General features: G+C 45.4%; 1 protein-coding gene across 1 annotated transcript in view; it reads right to left on the bottom strand.

Annotated features, from left to right (window-relative positions):
* The window catches only part of CPAMD8 (C3 and PZP like alpha-2-macroglobulin domain containing 8), a 147,080-nt gene that overhangs the window by 26,643 nt on the left and 101,481 nt on the right, over positions 1–18,956 (bottom strand). The window contains exons 37-39 of the mRNA XM_044270309.1: positions 12,359–12,433; positions 2,615–2,720; positions 1,420–1,530 (exon numbers count right to left, since the gene is read on the bottom strand). Of these exons, the coding sequence (XP_044126244.1) occupies positions 1,420–1,530; positions 2,615–2,720; positions 12,359–12,433 (292 nt within the window). The remainder of the gene's footprint in view (positions 1–1,419; positions 1,531–2,614; positions 2,721–12,358; positions 12,434–18,956) is intronic.

Genomic DNA, 18,956 nt, shown 5'->3' with positions numbered 1-18,956 from the left:
ATCAAATTTAAAGTTTACTGGTCCTTATAGGTGTCTTTTTTAAATAAGCTGTAGCACTATTTCTGGCCATTCTATGACTTGTATATGGCATTTGCAGCAGTTTTCCCCTTCTACAGGCTATATTTCTAATTGTCAGTTTTCCTTGAGCTCAGCTCCAGGAGGGGTGAAGACCAGCTGCTATAATGTCCCCTATACATAGCACACATAGAGGTGATCCTGCTCCCTTTTTTCTCTGTAGCACATAGTGGACATACTTACCAACATTTGAGTTGGTAAAATCGGGGCACATAAGACCTGCTGCGGGAACACCCCGAACCCGCCGAAAACACCAGTTTGTAAATAATATACTGTATGTGATACATTCTCTTTAACAAAAATACTTCAGTTTCTCCCATTACACTTCTAAGCCTTATATAAACAAACCAGTAATGTATAAAGTTTAAAGAGATTTTCTGGTAGTAAAAATATTGATGACCTATCTCAGGATAGGCCACTAACATCAGGTAGGTAGGAGTCTGACTCCCAGAATCCTCTCCAATCAGCTGTTTGAAGAAGCCGCGGTGCTCTGGTGACTGCTGTTGCATCTTCCTAGGTCAGTGACGTAACATTGATCAGTCACATGGGTAATGTACAGCTCAGTCCCATTCAAGTGAATGGTCTGGGGCTGCAATACCAAGAACAGCCAATGGCATAGTACTTGGCATTCTCACTGTATGGGGCTCACCAGAGTGCCATGGTCTCTTCAAACAGCTGATCAGCGGGGTGCTGGTAGTCAGACTACCACTGTTCAGATATTCTGAGGATAGGCAATCAATATTGTACTCGCAGAAAATCCCTTTTAATTGGTTATCAGTTATCAGATAGATCTGCATCAGACATCTGGCACCCCCATGGATCAGTGGTTTGAAGGTGCACTGGGCTGGAACTAACACAAAAAACTTGAATGGGACCTGAGCTGCATGGTCACTACACAGAGAACGGAGCTGTACCATTCCCTGTGTTAGTTCGTCGGGTTGCTGGGTGTTGGATCACCACAGATCTAATGCTGATAACCTTTCTTAAGAATAGGTTATTAATGGCGATAACTCCCCAAAAAACTTTAAAAATATATTAAAGAGGTTGCCCCAGAATGACAACTTATCACCTAGCCACAAGATAAGTCTGATTGCTGGGGTCCAACCACTGGGACTCCCACTGATCATGTGAATGGGGTTTCTGTTTCTCTCATTTGACTAGAATAGCTTTCTGGCATGCACACTGTGACTCCATTTAGAGTCTATGAGACTGATACTACCTTCATCAGTCCCATAGACTAGGGAGATAGTACTCCCTTTCTCCTGATTGGCAGTAGCAGGAAGGCATCTTTTCTCCTTTCGCGCAGTTATGTACAGTAGTCAAGAAGATATGTAGCACTCTTACCAGTCCAGTGATTCGTGGAGCTCTCCACTTCATTACAAGTGGTACCATCACATAGCTCTCGGGACAGCGGGCTATTTTCGCTAGCATTGTAGAATCTAGTAGCTTCAAATGCTGTTGAAAGGCAATGTACAAACAATAAATTTATATTTTATATTTTACGGTAAATGGTTATTCTGGTGAAAACATTGAAACAACATATTTTTTAACTTGCATTAAGCTTAGGTTGCCTTCATATCAGTGCTCTTCATTTCCATTCTTCTGCTCTGTTATAAGAGCCGGAATTCGGCAAATAACTAACAGGAACGGAGCCTAACAGATCCCTTTGACTATAATAGGATTCATTAGGTTTATGTTCTGGAGAGCTTTATTTTTAGCAAGCAGAACTTTTCTCTCCTCTATTTTTGACAAACCGTGTGAAGAAAGCACAGAATGGAGCTTCTGAAGCAGATGGGAAAGCAGCCTTACAGTAGAAATTTTGGTAGAATTATACATTATTGCTATTACTAGTGAGTTACAAGTTTCATTGACCACTCTATATACCATAATACATAATTTCACCTTTTTTCATATCAACATTACTGCTTCAGAAATATCGGCCTGATATGCAGTCTCATCCATTACTGGAGCAGCCTCCATATCAAGAGGTTGCTTCCATAATAGATGGAAATGAACATGTGAATCATAAGCTGGCCATACACATTACATTTTTGCCAGAGGTTCAGATTGATTTTGATGAGATCCACTGATAATGTGATATGCATGGGGACAAGGGTCGGACAGGTTAGGCTTTTACCTAGGATCTGGCAGCCAGTTATCTCACCACCCTATTTGCCTACTGTTTCGGTAGACTGGTAGATAACAAACTCTCAGCTGCAATTATTACTAGCTCAGGGTAGTTTACAACCTTGTTGTAAGCAAAAATGTTCCCATTTACTGACAGCAAATGGAGATCCTCTGTAATTACAGGACATATGTTCCCTTAGGCTGGCCATAAACATGCAATACCTGCCAGGTGAGAATGCATGAGTTGTGAATGGGAGAGGGGAGAAAGCTGCTGCCGCTTATCTATGGAAAAAAGGATTGGGCAGTTGAAATCCAACTACTTGATCCTTATCCCCCTCAACATCTGCCACTAGGGGAGAGCCGGAAGGCCCCCAAACACATTAGATGGTTGGCTAGTTAGTAGGCTACTTACTTGGCTCATAGTAATCATAGATTTTCACAGGAACTGGTGAAGTTTTTCCAACAATATATTCCCTGAATGCTTGCATCTGTACGCAGGTCATACACTGACTTGGTATCTGGAAAAGAAATTGTGAAATGTCATGTTTTGCAGCCTTTAAATCTTGAGTTAAGAGAACCTGGAGCTTTCAGAGTACAGGATAACTGGATCCCCGCTGTGTTGTGTCGCTACATCCTTAGGCTATGTGCAAACAGGTGCGGGATTACAAACAGAATTTCATTTGGATTTTTGTGCAGATTTCTCTGCGTTTCGGCACCAAAATCTGCATGTGTTACTTATGGATTTTGTAGCAGATTGTGATGCTAATGTGCCCTGATCTCACCCTTTGCCACGCAAATCTACCCAAACAATTGACATTGTGTAGATTTCAAAATCCGTACAGCAGGTGAACTTCTGTGCGGAAAATATATTAATATTTATTAGATCTCATTCACTTAAATCAATGCTTAGAAACAGTACATAATTCACAACTCGTGTAGGCAGCCTTAGAGTGCAACCAGATAGAACGGCAGGCTGCATGTGTCCAAGCCACGTCCACACGCAGCCAGTGATGGCAGAACTTTGCAATAAAGCACAATTAAATTAGTTGGCTGGGATCTCAAGCCACACACGTCAAGGAAAAAATTTTTAAGTGCTGATTGTTAATGCTGAAGCACACCAAACTCTGGTAATTTGATCACATTTTTCTGGTTATTTGCAATTTTTATAGACAATCCTTACAAATGATTTTTTTATTATAGGTTATAGAGTGAACTTAGTGGAAGTTCGATGGCCATTAGAGCAAAGAACAATGTCTTGTGCAAAAATACAGTGATAGCACTGTCATTGTTCACTGTCCAAAAAGCCAAATAAACAGATTAGAGTTGAGAAACACAAATGATCTACTTATCACTATGTGTTCTTATTGAATTAAGATTTAAAGTTCAGTCATGCCTTTTTATGCACCAGGGAGGTAATTATCTTTTTGAAGCATGTGTGAGCTGATCTAATCCTTTTTTACTAGCTTATGGGTCTTTAACAGATGACAATGTAAATAGGCAATTATATCAGTGACAATAAAGTCAGAGCAACTGAACTTGTATTTTACCTTGATGACGTTTTGTTAGTCATCCAACTGGCTTTCTCAATTAGGATGATTTCTACAAGAAATCTCTGGCATTAAATACTGGTGACTCATGTTTCAGTCAGTGTAATCTGTTTATCATAATCAACACGAGGACCAGGACCTCATGGTGGTAAGATGGTGATAGCAGTTTGCATGGCTTGCTTCACATTTCAGTTATACATCTCTGTCAGGCTTTTCTCCAGGGAGCAAAGTGCCAGAGATGGCTGCATCTGGCACTGCCGGATGCTAACAGATATCCGTGGGCCCGATTTTCTATAATATGGACTGGCAGAGATCCTTCCGTAACCTAGCAAACATGCCGAGAAGCGGATGGACGAAAACCACTGCATGTAGCAGTATGTGTCCTGCCGCTTCTTTGCATATTTGCGGGGTTGCGGCCAGATTGTCGCCGGTCCCCATTATAGTGAATGGGACTGGACGGTGATGTATTTGCTTCCAACAAAGCCGGAATGCAGAGAGATCTGGCAGCTGTTCCCTGCCGAATCTCTAACACAAATGTGAAACAGGCCTAAAGCTGTTAAGTGTGTAAGTGTAGCTACATCTTAAGGACACTTGTTCAATGACAGCGAGTTTTGCATGTTAGACACAGAGAAGGAATGGTTCAACAGAGGTATGAAAGATGCTATTTATGTCCAACTGCAGGGGTGCAGCATTTATTGCCTGCTACTAACAATGCTATTCTAACACCTCTCCAGGGGCAGTTTAATCACACCTAATAGCTTCAGTCATGCAAATGGAAATCAACATCTTACCTTCATGTGGTCTTTGACCTCGTCTTGAGTAAGATGAACATATTATGCTAACTAAAGCATTTGTCACCAGCATTTAATGCCAGCAATTCATTTAATTGAAAAAGCCAATTAGATGACTAGCAAAATGCCCGCTAATTGACCCAGTGATCAATCGTGTGAAAGGACCTTTACAAATAGATTAGTGAGTCAAGAAATAAGGTGTCAGAAATAAGGTCTGTTACCTGGTCAAAGAAAATGCTAAGAGATGGGCAATTCCTTATAATATGCTAGTAACTGCCAGCAAGGTAACATTGGGGTATTAAAGGAGAGTATATTCTGCCCATAGGCCTGACGAATAAGGTACAACACTGCAATAAGGTCAATAGGGTGAGTTTATTTTTGGCACCTGGGTAGACTAAGGCCTGTATTACACCAACCGATTATCTGACCAATATCTTTCCAATTAGACCAATAGTTGATGTGTATAACATAAGATCTGTGTGTGTGATTGGCCATCAGACCAATCATTGGTAAGAAAATCTGTCAGATAATCTGTTGGTGTAATAAAGGTTAGACATCAGTGTTTAGGTCGGTGTTTGATCAGTCATTTCCATCAGTGATTGTGAGCCAGAACCAGGGTGAAGCCTACTCAGATATAAGACATAACGGAAAGATTTGTACCTGTTCAGAGGTTTTGACACACCAGATTTTGGCTCAGCAAAACTGACCAAATACTGACCAAACACTGATGTATGAAAAAGGCCAAAATCTCTCACTAGTTCTCATTACCAGTAACATCATCTTTTTGATTCTGCCATTGATGATAGGCTGGTATTGAGGACAAAAGTATAAATGGCTAAGGCGAAACCTTGAGATCCTTGAGAAATAAGTACTCTTATTAGGGAGTACCTTGTAATAAGTTGCTGTGGTGGAGGTAATTGGTTAGATTACAGTGCATATATTATGGTTTTAAAGGGGTTATCCCCTAAAAAATTGGGCTTTTTTTCTGGAAGAGGATCTTCTTATTCAGTAGTAGAGTTGAGCGGACACCTGGATGTTCGAGAAGTTCGGCCGAACTTCCCGGAAATGTTCGGGTTCGGGATCCGAACCCGATCCGAACTTCGTCCCGAACCCGAACCCCATTGAAGTCAATGGGACCCGAACTTTTCGGCACTAAAAAGGCTGTAAAACAGCCCAGGAAAGGGCTAGAGGGCTGCAAAAGGCAGCAACATGTAGGTAAACCCCCTGCAAACAAATGTGGATAGGGAAATGAATAAAAATAAAAATAAATTAAAATTAACCAATATCAATTGGAGAGAGGTCCCATAGCAGAGAATCTGGCTTCACGTCACCCACCACTGGAACAGTCCATTCTCAGATATTGAGGCCCCGGCACCCAGGCAGAGGAGAGAGGTCCCGTAACAGAGAATCTGGCTTCATGTCAGCAGAGAATCAGTCTGCATGTCATAGCAGAGAATCAGGCTTCACGTCAGCCACCACTGCAACAGTCCATTGTCATATATTTAGGCCCAGCACCCAGGCAGAGGAGAGAGGTCCCTTAACAGAGAATCTGTCTTCATGTCAGCAGAGAATCAGTCTGCATGTCATAGCAGAGAATCAGGCTTCACGTCAGCCACCACTGCAACAGTCCATTGTCATATATTTAGGCCCAGCACCCAGGCAGAGGAGAGAGGTCCCGTAACAGAGAATCTGGCTTCATGTCAGCAGAGAATCAGTCTGCATGTCATAGCAGAGAATCAGGCTTCACGTCAGCCACCACTGCAACAGTCCATTGTCATATATGTAGGCCCAGCACCCAGGCAGAGGAGAGAGGTCCCGTAACAGAGAATCTGGCTTCATGTCAGCAGAGAATGAGTCTGCATGTCATAGCAGAGAATCAGGCTTCACGTCAGCCACCACTGCAACAGTCCATTGGCATATATTTAGGCCCAGCACCCAGGCAGAGGAGAGAGGTCCCGTAACAGAGAATCTGGCTTCATGTCAGCAGAGAATCAGTCTGCATGTCATAGCAGAGAATCAGGCTTCACGTCACCCAACATTGGAACAGTCCATTGGCATATATTTAAGCCCCGGCACCCAGACAGAGGAGAGGTTCATTCAACTTTGGGTTGCCTCGCAATATAATGGTAAAATGAAAATAAAAATAGGATAGAATGAGGAAGTGCCCTGGAGTACAATAATATATGGTTAAGGGGAGGTAGTTAATGTCTAATCTGCACAAGGGATGGAGAGGTCCTGTGGGATCCATGCCTGGTTCATTTTTATGAACAGCAGCTTGTCCACATTGGCTGTAGACAGGCGGCTGCGTTTGTCTGTAATGACGCCCCCTGCCGTGCTGAATACACGTTCAGACAAAACGCTGGCCGCCGGGCAGGCCAGCACCTCCAAGGCATAAAAGGCTAGCTCTGGCCACGTGGATAATTTAGAGACCCAGAAGTTGAATGGGGCCGAACCATCAGTTAGTACGTGGAGGGGTGTGCACACGTACTGTTCCACCATGTTAGTGAAATGTTGCCTCCTGCTAACACGTTGCGTATCAGGTGTTGGTGCAGTTAGCTGTGGCGTGTTGACAAAACTTTTCCACATCTCTGCCATGCTAACCCTGCCCTCAGAGGAGCTGGCCGTGACACAGCTGCCTTGGCGACCTCTTGCTCCTCCTCTGCCTTGGCCTTGGGCTTCCACTTGTTCCCCTGTGACATTTGGGAATGCTCTCAGTAGCGCGTCTACCAACGTGCGCTTGTACTCGTGCATCTTCCTATCACGCTCCAGTGCAGGAAGTAAGGTGGGCACATTGTCTTTGTACCGTGGATCCAGCAGGGTGGCAACCCAGTAGTCCGCACACGTTAAAATGTGGGCAACTCTGCTGTCGTTGCGCAGGCACTGCAGCATGTAGTCGCTCATGTGTGCCAGGCTGCCCAGGGGTAAGGACAAGCTGTCCTCTGTGGGAGGCGTATCGTCATCGTCCTGCCTTTCCCCCCAGCCACGCACCAGTGATGGGCCCAAGCTGCGTTGGGTGCCACCCCGCTGTGACCATGCTTCATCCTCATCCTCCTCCACCTCCTCCTCATCCTCGTCCTCCTCGTCCTCCAGTAGTGGGCCCTGGCTGGCCACATTTGTACCTGGCCTCTGCTGTTGCAAAAAACCTCCCTCTGAGTCACTTCGAAGAGACTGGCCTGAAAGTGCTAAAAATGACCCCTCTTCCTCCTCCTCCTCCTCCTCCTCCTCCTGGGCCACCTCCTCTTCCATCATCGCCCTAAGTGTTTTCTCAAGGAGACATAAAAGTGGTATTGTAACGCTGATAACGGCATCATCGCCACTGGCCATGTTGGTGGAGTACTCGAAACAGCGCAACAGGGCACACGGGTCTCGCATGGAGGCCTAGTCATTGGTGGTAAAGTGGTGCTGTTCCGTAGTGCGACTGACCCGTGCATGCTGCAGCTGAAACTCCACTATGGCCTGCTGCTGCTCGCACAGTCTGTCCAGCATGTGCAAGGTGGAGTTCCACCTGGTGGGCACGTCGCATATGAGGCGGTGAGTGGGAAGGCCGAAGTTACGCTGTAGCGCAGACAGGCGAGCAGCGGCAGGATGTGAACGCCGGAAGCGCGAACAGACGGCCCGCACTTTATGCAGCAGCTCTGACATGTCGGGGGAGTTGTGAATGAACTTCTTCACCACCAAATTCAGCACATGCGCCAGGCAAGGGATGTGCGTCAAACCGGCTAGTCCCAGAGCTGCAACGAGATTTCGCCCATTATCGCACACCACCAGGCCGGGATTGAGGCTCACCGGCAGCAACCACTCGTCGGTCTGTTGTTCTATACCACGCCACAACTCCTGTGCGGTGTGGGGCCTGTCCCCCAAACATATGAGTTTCAGAATGGCCTGCTGACGTTTACCCCGGGCTGTGCTGAAGTTGGTGGTGAAGGTGTGTGGCTGACTGGATGAGCAGGTGGAAGAAGAGGAGGAGGAAGCTGAGTAGGAGGAGGTGGCAACAGGAGGCAAAGAATGTTGCCCTGCGATCCTTGGCGGCGGAAGGACGTGCGCCAAACAGCTCTCCGCCTGGGGCCCAGCTGCCACTACATTTACCCAGTGTGCAGTTAGGGAGATATAGCGTCCCTGGCCGTGCTTACTGGTCCACGTATCTGTGGTTAGGTGGACCTTGCTACAGATGGCGTTGCGCAGTGCACACTTGATTTTATCGGATACTTGGTTGTGCAGGGAAGGCACGGCTCTCTTGGAGAAGTAGTGCCGGCTGGGAACAACATACTGTGGGACAGCAAGCGACATGAGCTGTTTGAAGCTGTCTGTGTCCACCAGCCTAAATGACAGCATTTCATAGGCCAGTAGTTTAGAAATGCTGGCATTCAGGGCCAGGGATCGAGGGTGGCTAGGTGGGAATTTACGCTTTCTCTCAAATGTTTGTGAGATGGAGAGCTGAACGCTGCCGTGTGACATGGTTGAGATGCTTGGTGACGGAGGTGGTGGTGTTGGTGGTACATCCCCTGTTTGCTGGGCGGCAGGTGCCAACGTTCCTCCAGAGGCGGAGGAAGAGGCCGAGGCGGCAGCAGCAGAAGAGGTAGCAGGGGGAGCCTGAGTGACTTCCTTGTTTTTAAGGTGTTTACTCCACTGCAGTTCATGCTTTGCATGCAGGTGCCTGGTCATGCAGGTTGTGCTCAGGTTCAGAACGTTAATGCCTCGCTTCAGGCTCTGATGGCACAGCGTGCAAACCACTCGGGTCTTGTCGTCAGCACATTGTTTGAAGAAGTGCCATGCCAGGGAACTCCTTGAAGCTGCCTTTGGGGTGCTCGGTCCCAGTAGCAGGCGGAGTCTCTTGGCGGCGGGTGTTCTGCTTTTGCCCATTGCTCCCTCTTTTGCTACGCTGTTGGCTCGGTCTCACCACTGCCTCTTCCTCCGAACTGTGAAAACCAGTGGCACGACCTTCATTCCATGTGGGGTCTAGGACCTCATCGTCCCCTGCATCGTCTTCCACCCAGTCTTCCTCCCTTACCTCCTGTTCAGTCTGCACACTGCAGAAAGACGCAGCAGTTGGCACCTGTGTTTCGTCATCATCAGAGACGTGCTGAGGTGGTATTCCCATGTCCTCATCATCAGGAAACATAAGTGGTTGTGCGTCAGTGCATTCTATGTCTTCCACCGCTGGGGAAGGGCTGGGTGGATGCCCTTGGGAAACCCTGCCAGCGGAGTCTTCAAACAGCATAAGAGACTGCTGCATAACTTGAGGTTCAGATAGTTTCCCTGGTATGCATGGGGGTGATGTGACAGACTGATGGGCTTGGTTTTCAGGCACCATCTGTGCGCTTTCTGCAGAAGACTGGGTGGGAGATAATGTGAACGTGCTGGATCCACTGTCGGCCACCCAATTGACTAATGCCTGTACCTGCTCAGGCCTTACCATCCTTAGAACGGCATTGGGCCCCACCATATATCGCTGTAAATTCTGGCGGCTACTGGGACCTGAGGTAGTTGGTACACTAGGACGTGGCAGAACGGCCACGTCCTCTCCCAGCACCAGAGGGTCCACTAACACCACCACGACCATGTCCACGTCCGCGTCCCTTACTAGATGTTTTCCTCATTGTTATCGTTCACCACAACAACAAAAATATTATTTGGCCCAATGTATTGAATTCAAATTCAGGCCTTTTTTTTACAGACACCTAACACTATCTGGCTATCTATTTAGGTACCGTATTACACTAATACAGGCACAGCAGTAACCACAGATTTAGCTGAATATAAATTTGAGGCCTAGTATTTAGGCGCTGGGTGACAGGTATACGTTTACGGACAGAATTAGACTTGGAAATGCACAGTAGCGTGTGTGTGTGAAGTTATTCAGAATGACCCTATGTGCACCTTGAATCTTATATACCCTTTTAGGGATAGATTTAAAATAGCTCGTATACAACAGAAACCACTAAATAAGGAAATTGCTAAATTGGGAATTGTATTTCAACCCAGAACAAAAAATGTGCTTTGACGGACACTAAATAACTTGACCAGCCACAACAGTACAGCAGTAACGACAGATTTAGCTGGATATAAATTTGAGGCCTAGTATTTAGGCGCTGGGTGACAGATATAGGTTTACTGACAGAATTAGACTGGGATATGGCCAAAAAATAACCACACTATTGATGGTTAAATGCACTTGGTGTGACAGCTTGACCAACCACACTATTGAGGGTTAAATGCACTTGGTGACAGGCTCAGCTTGCCCCTGATGTAGTATATGGCCAAAAAAATAGCCAGACTATTGCTGGTTAAATGCACTTGGTGTGACAGCTTCACCCTGATGTAGGATTTAGCCAAAAAACAACCACACCATTGAGGGTTAAATGCACTTGGTGACAGGCTCAGCTTGCCCCTGATGTAGTATATGGCCAAAAAATAAACAGACTATTGCTGGTTAAATGCACTTGGTGTGACAGCTTGACCCTGATGTAGGATTTAGCCAAAAAACAACCACACCATTGAGGGTTAAATGCACTTGGTGACAGGCTCAGCTTGCCCCTGATGTAGTATATGGCCAAAAAATAAACAGACTATTGCTGGTTAAATGCACTTGGTGTTACAGCTTCACCCTGATGTAGGATTTAGCCAAAAAACAACCACACCATTGAGGGTTAAATGCACTTGGTGACAGGCTCAGCTTGCCCCTGATGTAGTATATGGCCCAAAAATAACCAGACTATTGCTGGTTAAATGCACTTGGTGTGACAGCTTCACCCTGATGTAGGATTTAGCCAAAAAACAACCACACCATTAAGGGTTAAATGCACTTGGTCGCAGCTTGTGCTGGCGCACCACAAGACACAAAATGGCCGCCGATCACCCCAGAAAAAAGTGACTGAAAAACGCTCTGGGCAACGTGAGCAATTCAATAGCAGCAGTTCAATCATCCACAGCTGCAGATCGATCTCTGAATGAAGTCTTTTGGACGAGTTAATCACTGCCTAATCTCGCCCTAACGTCGCAGCTGCAACCTCTCCCTATGCTGATCAGAGCAGAGTGACGGGCAGCGCTATGTGACTCCAGCTTAAATAGAGGCTGGGTCACATGGTGCTCTGGCCAATCACAGCCATGCCAATAGTAGGCATGGCTGTGACGGCCTCTTGGGGCAAGTAGTATGACGCTTGTTGATTGGCTGCTTTGCAGCCTTTCAAAAAGCGCCAAGAAAGCGACGAACACCGAACCCGAACCCGGACTTTTACGAAAATGTCCGGGTTCGGGTCCGTGTCACGGACACCCCAAAATTCGGTACGAACCCGAACTATACAGTTCGGGTTCGCTCATCCCTATTCAGTAGTTATTTGCTTCTGTCAGATTAGTCCCACACTAGGCAACGTTTCTTCTCCATACCTTCTTCTATGCTATTAGTACGATCACTTCCAATGTTACTGAAAGTGCAAGTTTCCAAAAATAACTATGTTGGAGTAAGACAACATGGTGGCATGACTTCAAGAATCTAACATAATGGAAAGACAGAACCTGTTTTTGTACTGCATTAAGAAGAACTATATAGAACTACTATGTAGCTGTGTCACGTAAGAAAAACTTGTGTTCTGAGCCCCTTCTCTGTCTATGTGTAGACATTACCCAGTCATTCTGTTTCTGTACTAAATTACATATAGCCTTTAATAAATAGCAAAATATAACTCTTCTAATAAATGTCTTTGTGATAAGACCCACAAGGGTTCATGCACTTAAAGGTAATACAGCTTCATGAATGAATTGTTTACACAGAGCAAAGGAATGCAATTGGCCTTTTCATTTGAGAAAAGGTACTTTACTCACCTCGTCAAAATAGAACAGCACCTTTCTTCCTTCAACCTCATAGCGTTTTAGCCCTATCTGTTTATTTAAGAGCAGCTGAAACATAAAAATAATACATATGAAATAACATGCAGACAACATACTATGCTAGTGAAGAAATTCCTGAGAATCCTCATAGAGATGTGTATCAGAGGATTTAAAGAGCTTGTGTCGGCTCTCCTGAAATGTCTTAGAAAATACTTGCGTTTCTCATGAAATAACACGTCCGGAGAACCGTGCACTGTGCCATTACTCAGTTTTTTATCTTGGGATACGACTACACAGTGTGGCCATACAATGGTTGCGACACAACCATGCTGAGAACTCCAATTAACGAATTAACTAATTAGAACTGCACTGTTTAGTCGGGCTGCATGGTTAATGGCTGCATGGAATTGGGAGTGCAACCGTGGCATGAGGGCACCATGTGGTTGTATCCTAGGAAAAGTACAGTGATTGGACAGTGAAGGGAAATGGCCTATTGATAAAGGAAGTCATCACATCCAGTTTTCAAGCTATTCAGATTTCCAGGAGTATTAAAGGGGTTATCCAAGATGTGCTGCAACTTCTGGGATCACGTGCCATGTATTGGGCATGTGATCCCAGCCTGGGGTTAGAACCCGCAGCGCCTGCGCGATTCTGAATCTCCCACAAGCAATTTGGTGAGAGAATCAGACTCACGCTTGCACTGCAAGTTGTAATCCCAGGCTGTGTTTACGTGCCCAATGTATGGCTTGTGATCCCGGAAGTGGCGGGCTCACGGTGCATCTCAGATAACCCCTTAGAGAAAAACAGAATGCATGGTACAAAGAAAAGCTGCTCCAAAATTGCTGTTTTATGGAAGTATTTACTAAAACATGTCAGAAGAGCGGAAAGGTCCCCTTTAGGGCTCATTTGGGGATTGTGAATTCGCAGAACACAGATGCCGGCCGTATACATTCTGTATTTTGCCGAATGGAAAGGCCAGCCCCTAATAGGACAGTCCTATCTTTTGCAGAAAGGCCATGTGGACATACTGACATGGAATGCACACTTATTTCCGTTTTCTTTGCAGCCCCAATGAAGTGAATGATTCCGCATATGGGCCACCAAAAAAACGTAGCGGACACGGAAAAAAATATGTTCGGGTGCATGAGCTCTTAAGATGACAGCCACTAGGAGTAACAAATCCATGACACTAGGTTTACTAAAAGCCACATCTTTGAGATCAGTCCCAGCCAAAAATAGCCCATAAATTCACATCTGAACCCTTACAGGGCACATGCTGAGTGATAATAATGGAGTCTTTCATTTATTAGCTTTTATTATCAGTAAAACTGACAATATTTCGACAACATCGACCCTTGTCTCATCAAGGCTTACAATCTAAATTTCCTGACAATGACCTATACAAATACATTCATGTACGGTACATGTAGTGCCCTGGAGCAAGAGTACTTTGGAGTCTGGACGTTTGTGGACATTTGCCCTTATTGATGCTATGCAAAGCCATCAACCCCCTACCTTATTGCACTTTGAAGGATTAACTTACACTATGATATATGCCGTTGATTACACTTATATTGTTTGAGTATTGTTGAACTGCATTTTATGTTATTTATAATATATCCTGTTCATTTGCACTGTTATTGCACTATATCTGCACTGCAGTGTGGAAAGGGTTAATGCACAGTCAGCTAATAGTGAAAGACTTTGGGACTTTCCAGCCTGTGCACTGAGAAGCTAGTGTTTTCCTGAGTTACCATAAGGAACTATGCAGAGCTGAGTATTGAAGGGGAAAAAACAGACACAGTCAACTTTTGACCATCTGGTTTAGCTCTTTTAGACTGTTGTTTATATCTGGAAACTGCTTAGGCTGCCTTCACATCTGCATCAGAAGCTCAGTTCGGGGATTCAGTCACAGAATTTGTCAAAAATAGCAAATACAAAAGTCCTGCATGCAGGACTTTTTTCTGCGCTAAAAAAAAAACATTCTCCATAATGGAAACCTAACGGATCCCATTATAGGCAATGGTATCTTTTAGGCTCAGTTCCTGTCAGTTATTTTCTGAATCCGGAACTACCATTATTTTTGCTCTTCATCTGCTATAATGGAGCAGAAGAACAGAAATAATAGCGATGATGTGAAAGCTGCCTTAGTCATTCCCATTGACTTATGCTGAGGCCCAATTGAAGTCTATGGTAGCCTTGAACTGCAGTGTTGTTTCTGTTGGGCTGTGATTCTCCAGCTTCACCCCTCCTACTAGAAGATTCTAAATCAGAAGCCAGCTCAGAGCGTTGCCTGTATGGTTTTGCACTTCAGTTCCTCCAGTAAGCACACTGGTTTACTGCAAACCCTGACTCTCTGGACTTATTTTCCATTTGGGTGCACCAAGCTGTACCAGCCCGTGCAGAAAGCAGAAACATGGCGACACCTCAACAATGTCCAGGGGACCCAGAGTAGTGTTAGGACCACCTCAAACCCAGTCACTGTGTACATACATACAATATTAGGACCAATTACTGTGTAATGTGGACTTACTGGAGTTCTACATCTGTGTCAGTTGCAACCAGTTATACATGTTGACAGCCAGAAATTTCTTAAGTTCACGAGCTGATGCATAAAAGAAATGTGATGGACTCAGCTAACTACCCCCTAAGACTCCTAATGAGGCCAATAAACGAAAATTCTTCTCTTCTCTTCTCCCTGCTGTGACCCCCACATAATTCCCGGATATATCTGTCCAAGAGGGCTCCGTCTGGGCTGTGGAATGCCCAGGACGCTTTGCAGCATGTGGAGCTGGAGACATCAGACTGTCCCCTCTATGTTAACAAAATCATGCTTGTTTGGCTGTAACCTCGACTCGTATCATCATCAGTGCTGATCTAAATTAATGATGTATGGATGCAATTTAGAACCAGCATGTTTTGTACTTCTTTAGGAAACATGCATTTCCGAAGTTTCATCAGAGTAGTTAACTGTATGGATCAGTCTACTTTCCCATGAATAATAAATTGTCTCCTGCAAGGATACATCTGATCAGTCTAAAGAACTAGATATTTTTGCGATGACAAAATCAGATAAATGTCACTAGTAAATTAAAGGGGTTGTGCAGTGGAGTAATATTGATGATCTATCCTTAGCATAAGTCATGAATAGAAATGAGCAAATTTCTCAAAAATTCAATTCGGGCGGGTCGCTGAATTTTCTGAAAAGATTCGATGCAATTTGAATTTATTTATCGCGATTTGCATTAAAAAACTGCTATTTCCTTCCTGGAGAGAGCCTCTATAGTGGTGTAGAACACTGTGCCTCGCAGTAACAAGAATTGGGAGTCTGCTGTGGTAGTGAAACAATACTGTGAGTCAGTATGACACGCAGATGACAGGCGTCACTCATAGAATCACTTCACACTTCACTTATTTGGGCAGTTACGGGGCCAAAACTGACCAAATAACTACGAACTCCGCCTTAGGCCTCATGCACATGACCGTTGTTGTGGTCCGCATCTGAGACGCATTTTTTGTCGCTCGGGTGTGGACCCATTCACTTCAATGTGGCCGCAAAAGATGCGGACAGCACTCTGTGTGCTATAAGCATCCGTTGCTCCGTTCCGTGGCACCGCAAAAAAATATAGCATGTCCTATCTTGTCCGTTTTGTGGATAAGAATAGGCATTTCTACAATGGGCCGCCCGTTCCGTTCTGCAAATTGCGGAAGGCACACGGACGGCTTCCATTTTTTGCAGATCCGCTGTTTGCGGACCGCAAAAAACGGAACGGTCGTGTGCATGAGACGATGTTAGCTTCAAGAAGAAGAGCACTCCTTTTACACCGTCGTCAGCTAATTCCACATAGATGTCTACAGAACCTGTTCTATTAAATGCTTATACAAGTAGAGCCCCCAGCAGTAAGTTTGTGCTGACATCACTGATTATTTTGCCCTTCCTCTGATCCGTCAGAACAATAACCCCCCCCAAAAAACCTGTCTGTTGAACATCCATCTTCACTCGGTCAGCATTTGGTCAGTAATCCATCAGTATTGCTAAAGAAAAAAAACCAGGAGTGGATTCAAAACAGAGATGATACATGAATGGAATCTTTGCATGTCTTCTGTGTTTTGTACCGACTCCTGCTTTTGGCTACCAAATCATAAGCCAATTCTGATGCAAAATAGGGACCATGTCATATAGTGGGAAGAATGTTGGCTCAGTGGTTAGCATTGGTGCCTAGCAGCGCAAGGGCAACATCTGCATGGAGTTTGTATGTTCTCCCCTTGTTTGCATGGGTTTCCCCCGGGCACTCCGGTTTCCTCCCACACTCCAAATACATACAGTGAGCCCCATTGGGGACAGTTGGATGCTAATGTCTGTAAAGTGCTGCAGAATAAAGAAGCGCTATATAAGTGCAATAAATAAAATATAAGCTTTACAGCTGCTGATCTGTTGTGAGGTGGTAGCAGCATGAGGAGACCACAATGTGGCCCAGTAACATACTGTTCAGGTGGCAGCAACATGAGAAGACCACAGAGTAGTGATGTGGCAGCGGCATGAGGAGACTACAAAGTGGCCCAGTGTCAGAGTGGAAAGTTGGAAGCACCACATCGGGCCCAGAGCGGGGTGGCCACTATCTATTTGTTCCACCCTGTGCAACAAGTTGTCAGGCTTCTTTTTGAGCAGCATCAGTCCTCATAGCCTGCAACTTGTGCAATTAGGATGCACATGGTACATAATCTGTGTATCCTCTTACATTTAACTGCCCAACTCCGTGCTGTTTCCCCTGATGAGTCTTACGCTCACCCGTAAGTGAAACATGCATGTAAGGATTTTCTAGGAGAGGGCTATTCAGGGTCTCCAATTCTAGGGTTAGGTTCCGAACGGGACACCCTTGTTCTAGTGGGTGTACCGTAATTAAGCCTTAGGGCTAGTGTAGGATCCCATTAGGGTAAAACTAGGGACTCATAGGCCGGACCCCTATCTGTGTGCAGCACCATCAATACAAAGGACCCATCTTTGATCCGAGAGGTAACTGCAGCACAACTGGAGCTACCCGACTACGCGGTAGGACAAATTGGTTACCATCATACGGGTGCCGCCATGCACCACTTTTTTGTTCTACCTAAGTTTGACGTGTATGCTTTAAATACTCTAATGTCATGTTAGATGTGACACGATTGAAGCTACACATCCTTTTTTGTTTGAGGTTCTATCTACATTTATTTATCTATATAAGGGGCTATTTTCTAAAAGCTTTAATTAAAAGTTATGTTTTAATATCCTAAAAATTCGATCACAATTACCAGATATTTCTGAAAGTTGGAAGCAGCATGAGGAGACCACAGAGTGGCCCAGTGACAGAGTGGGGGTGGCAGCAGCATTAGGAGACCACAGAGTAGTGATGTGGCAGCAGCATTAGGAAGAAACAGGCATCTTTGGTCAAAGTGTAGGTGTGGCACCATGGATGATCTAGTCTGATGTTTGATTCATCTTCACAAAGGTCAGTTTTTCGACATTTTCCCCTTGGGGTAACTATGGCCCCCGCAGCACTAAACACCTGCTCTGATGCCACACTGCTGGCCAGGCAGAAAAGCTTGTCCAGGGCAAACTCGGACAGTTGCGGCCATAAATCGAGTTTGGCTGCCCAGTAGTCCAGGGATTTTTCTATGTGGGGTGTCAGGGTGCACTCCAAGTATGCCATAACCTGCTGGTTCAGGTTTTGCTCTATGTCTATCTGCTGCTGGTGAGTAGTTTCTTCAGTAGGCGGGTGAAGAAAACTGCTCATCAGCGACTCTAGACTCCCCCCAACAGCAGCCATGGCAGTGGAACGTAAGCACAGAGGGCCCCCCCGGGCAGACCTGCGTGAGAATGGGCAATGGCGCACATAGGCAGCGGACAACTGACTACATAGGATGATAGTAGTTCAGTTTGTCCTCCTTCTCAGTGGGTATAAAAAAAAGGCCCCCATTTTTGACCGGTTAAGATCCAGTAGTCATCCCTCTGTCAAATGGTGACAATTCGGCTGTCATTACGAAAGCAAATAAGCATGCATCGGGCCATTTGCGCAAGTGACTCGGAGGGACTCCCTGCCTCCATCTCCACTGGATACTGCCACGGCGTGTCTGGGTCATCTGCCTTATCTTCCTCATCACCCTGTAGCTCCTCTGGCTGCCCCTCCTCTCCTGTCACCTGTGTAGAAAAACCACCCATTTATCTACACATTGATTGTGCTCGAATGACCTCCTCCTCCTCTAGCTCAGCCCCCACAGGGCTCATGTGGCCATTAGATGTAGTTGCCATGTCTCCTGTCCCTTGGCCAGCCAGATTTAGCAGCATCTGTTCCAGGACATGAATCAGTAGAATGGCGTTGTTCATCCCGTAGTCCTGGCGACTGACAGATAAAGTGGCCTCCTCAAGGGCCCAAGCAAATGGCAGGTGTCATACATGAGCTGTCACTGGCTAACATCAAAGTACACAGGGGAGTTCCTCTGTCCGCCTGTATCATCAAGAAATCGTTTATGTCCCTTCTCTGTTCATATAATCGGTCCAACATATGCAGATAGGTCATCAATATTACTCCACTGCACAACTTCTTTAAAACGTGCA

The sequence above is a fragment of the Bufo gargarizans genome, chromosome 1 (assembly GCF_014858855.1).
Source record: "Bufo gargarizans isolate SCDJY-AF-19 chromosome 1, ASM1485885v1, whole genome shotgun sequence".
NCBI classification, from domain to species: Eukaryota; Metazoa; Chordata; class Amphibia; order Anura; family Bufonidae; genus Bufo; species Bufo gargarizans.
This window is presented reverse-complemented; position numbering and strand designations above follow the sequence as displayed.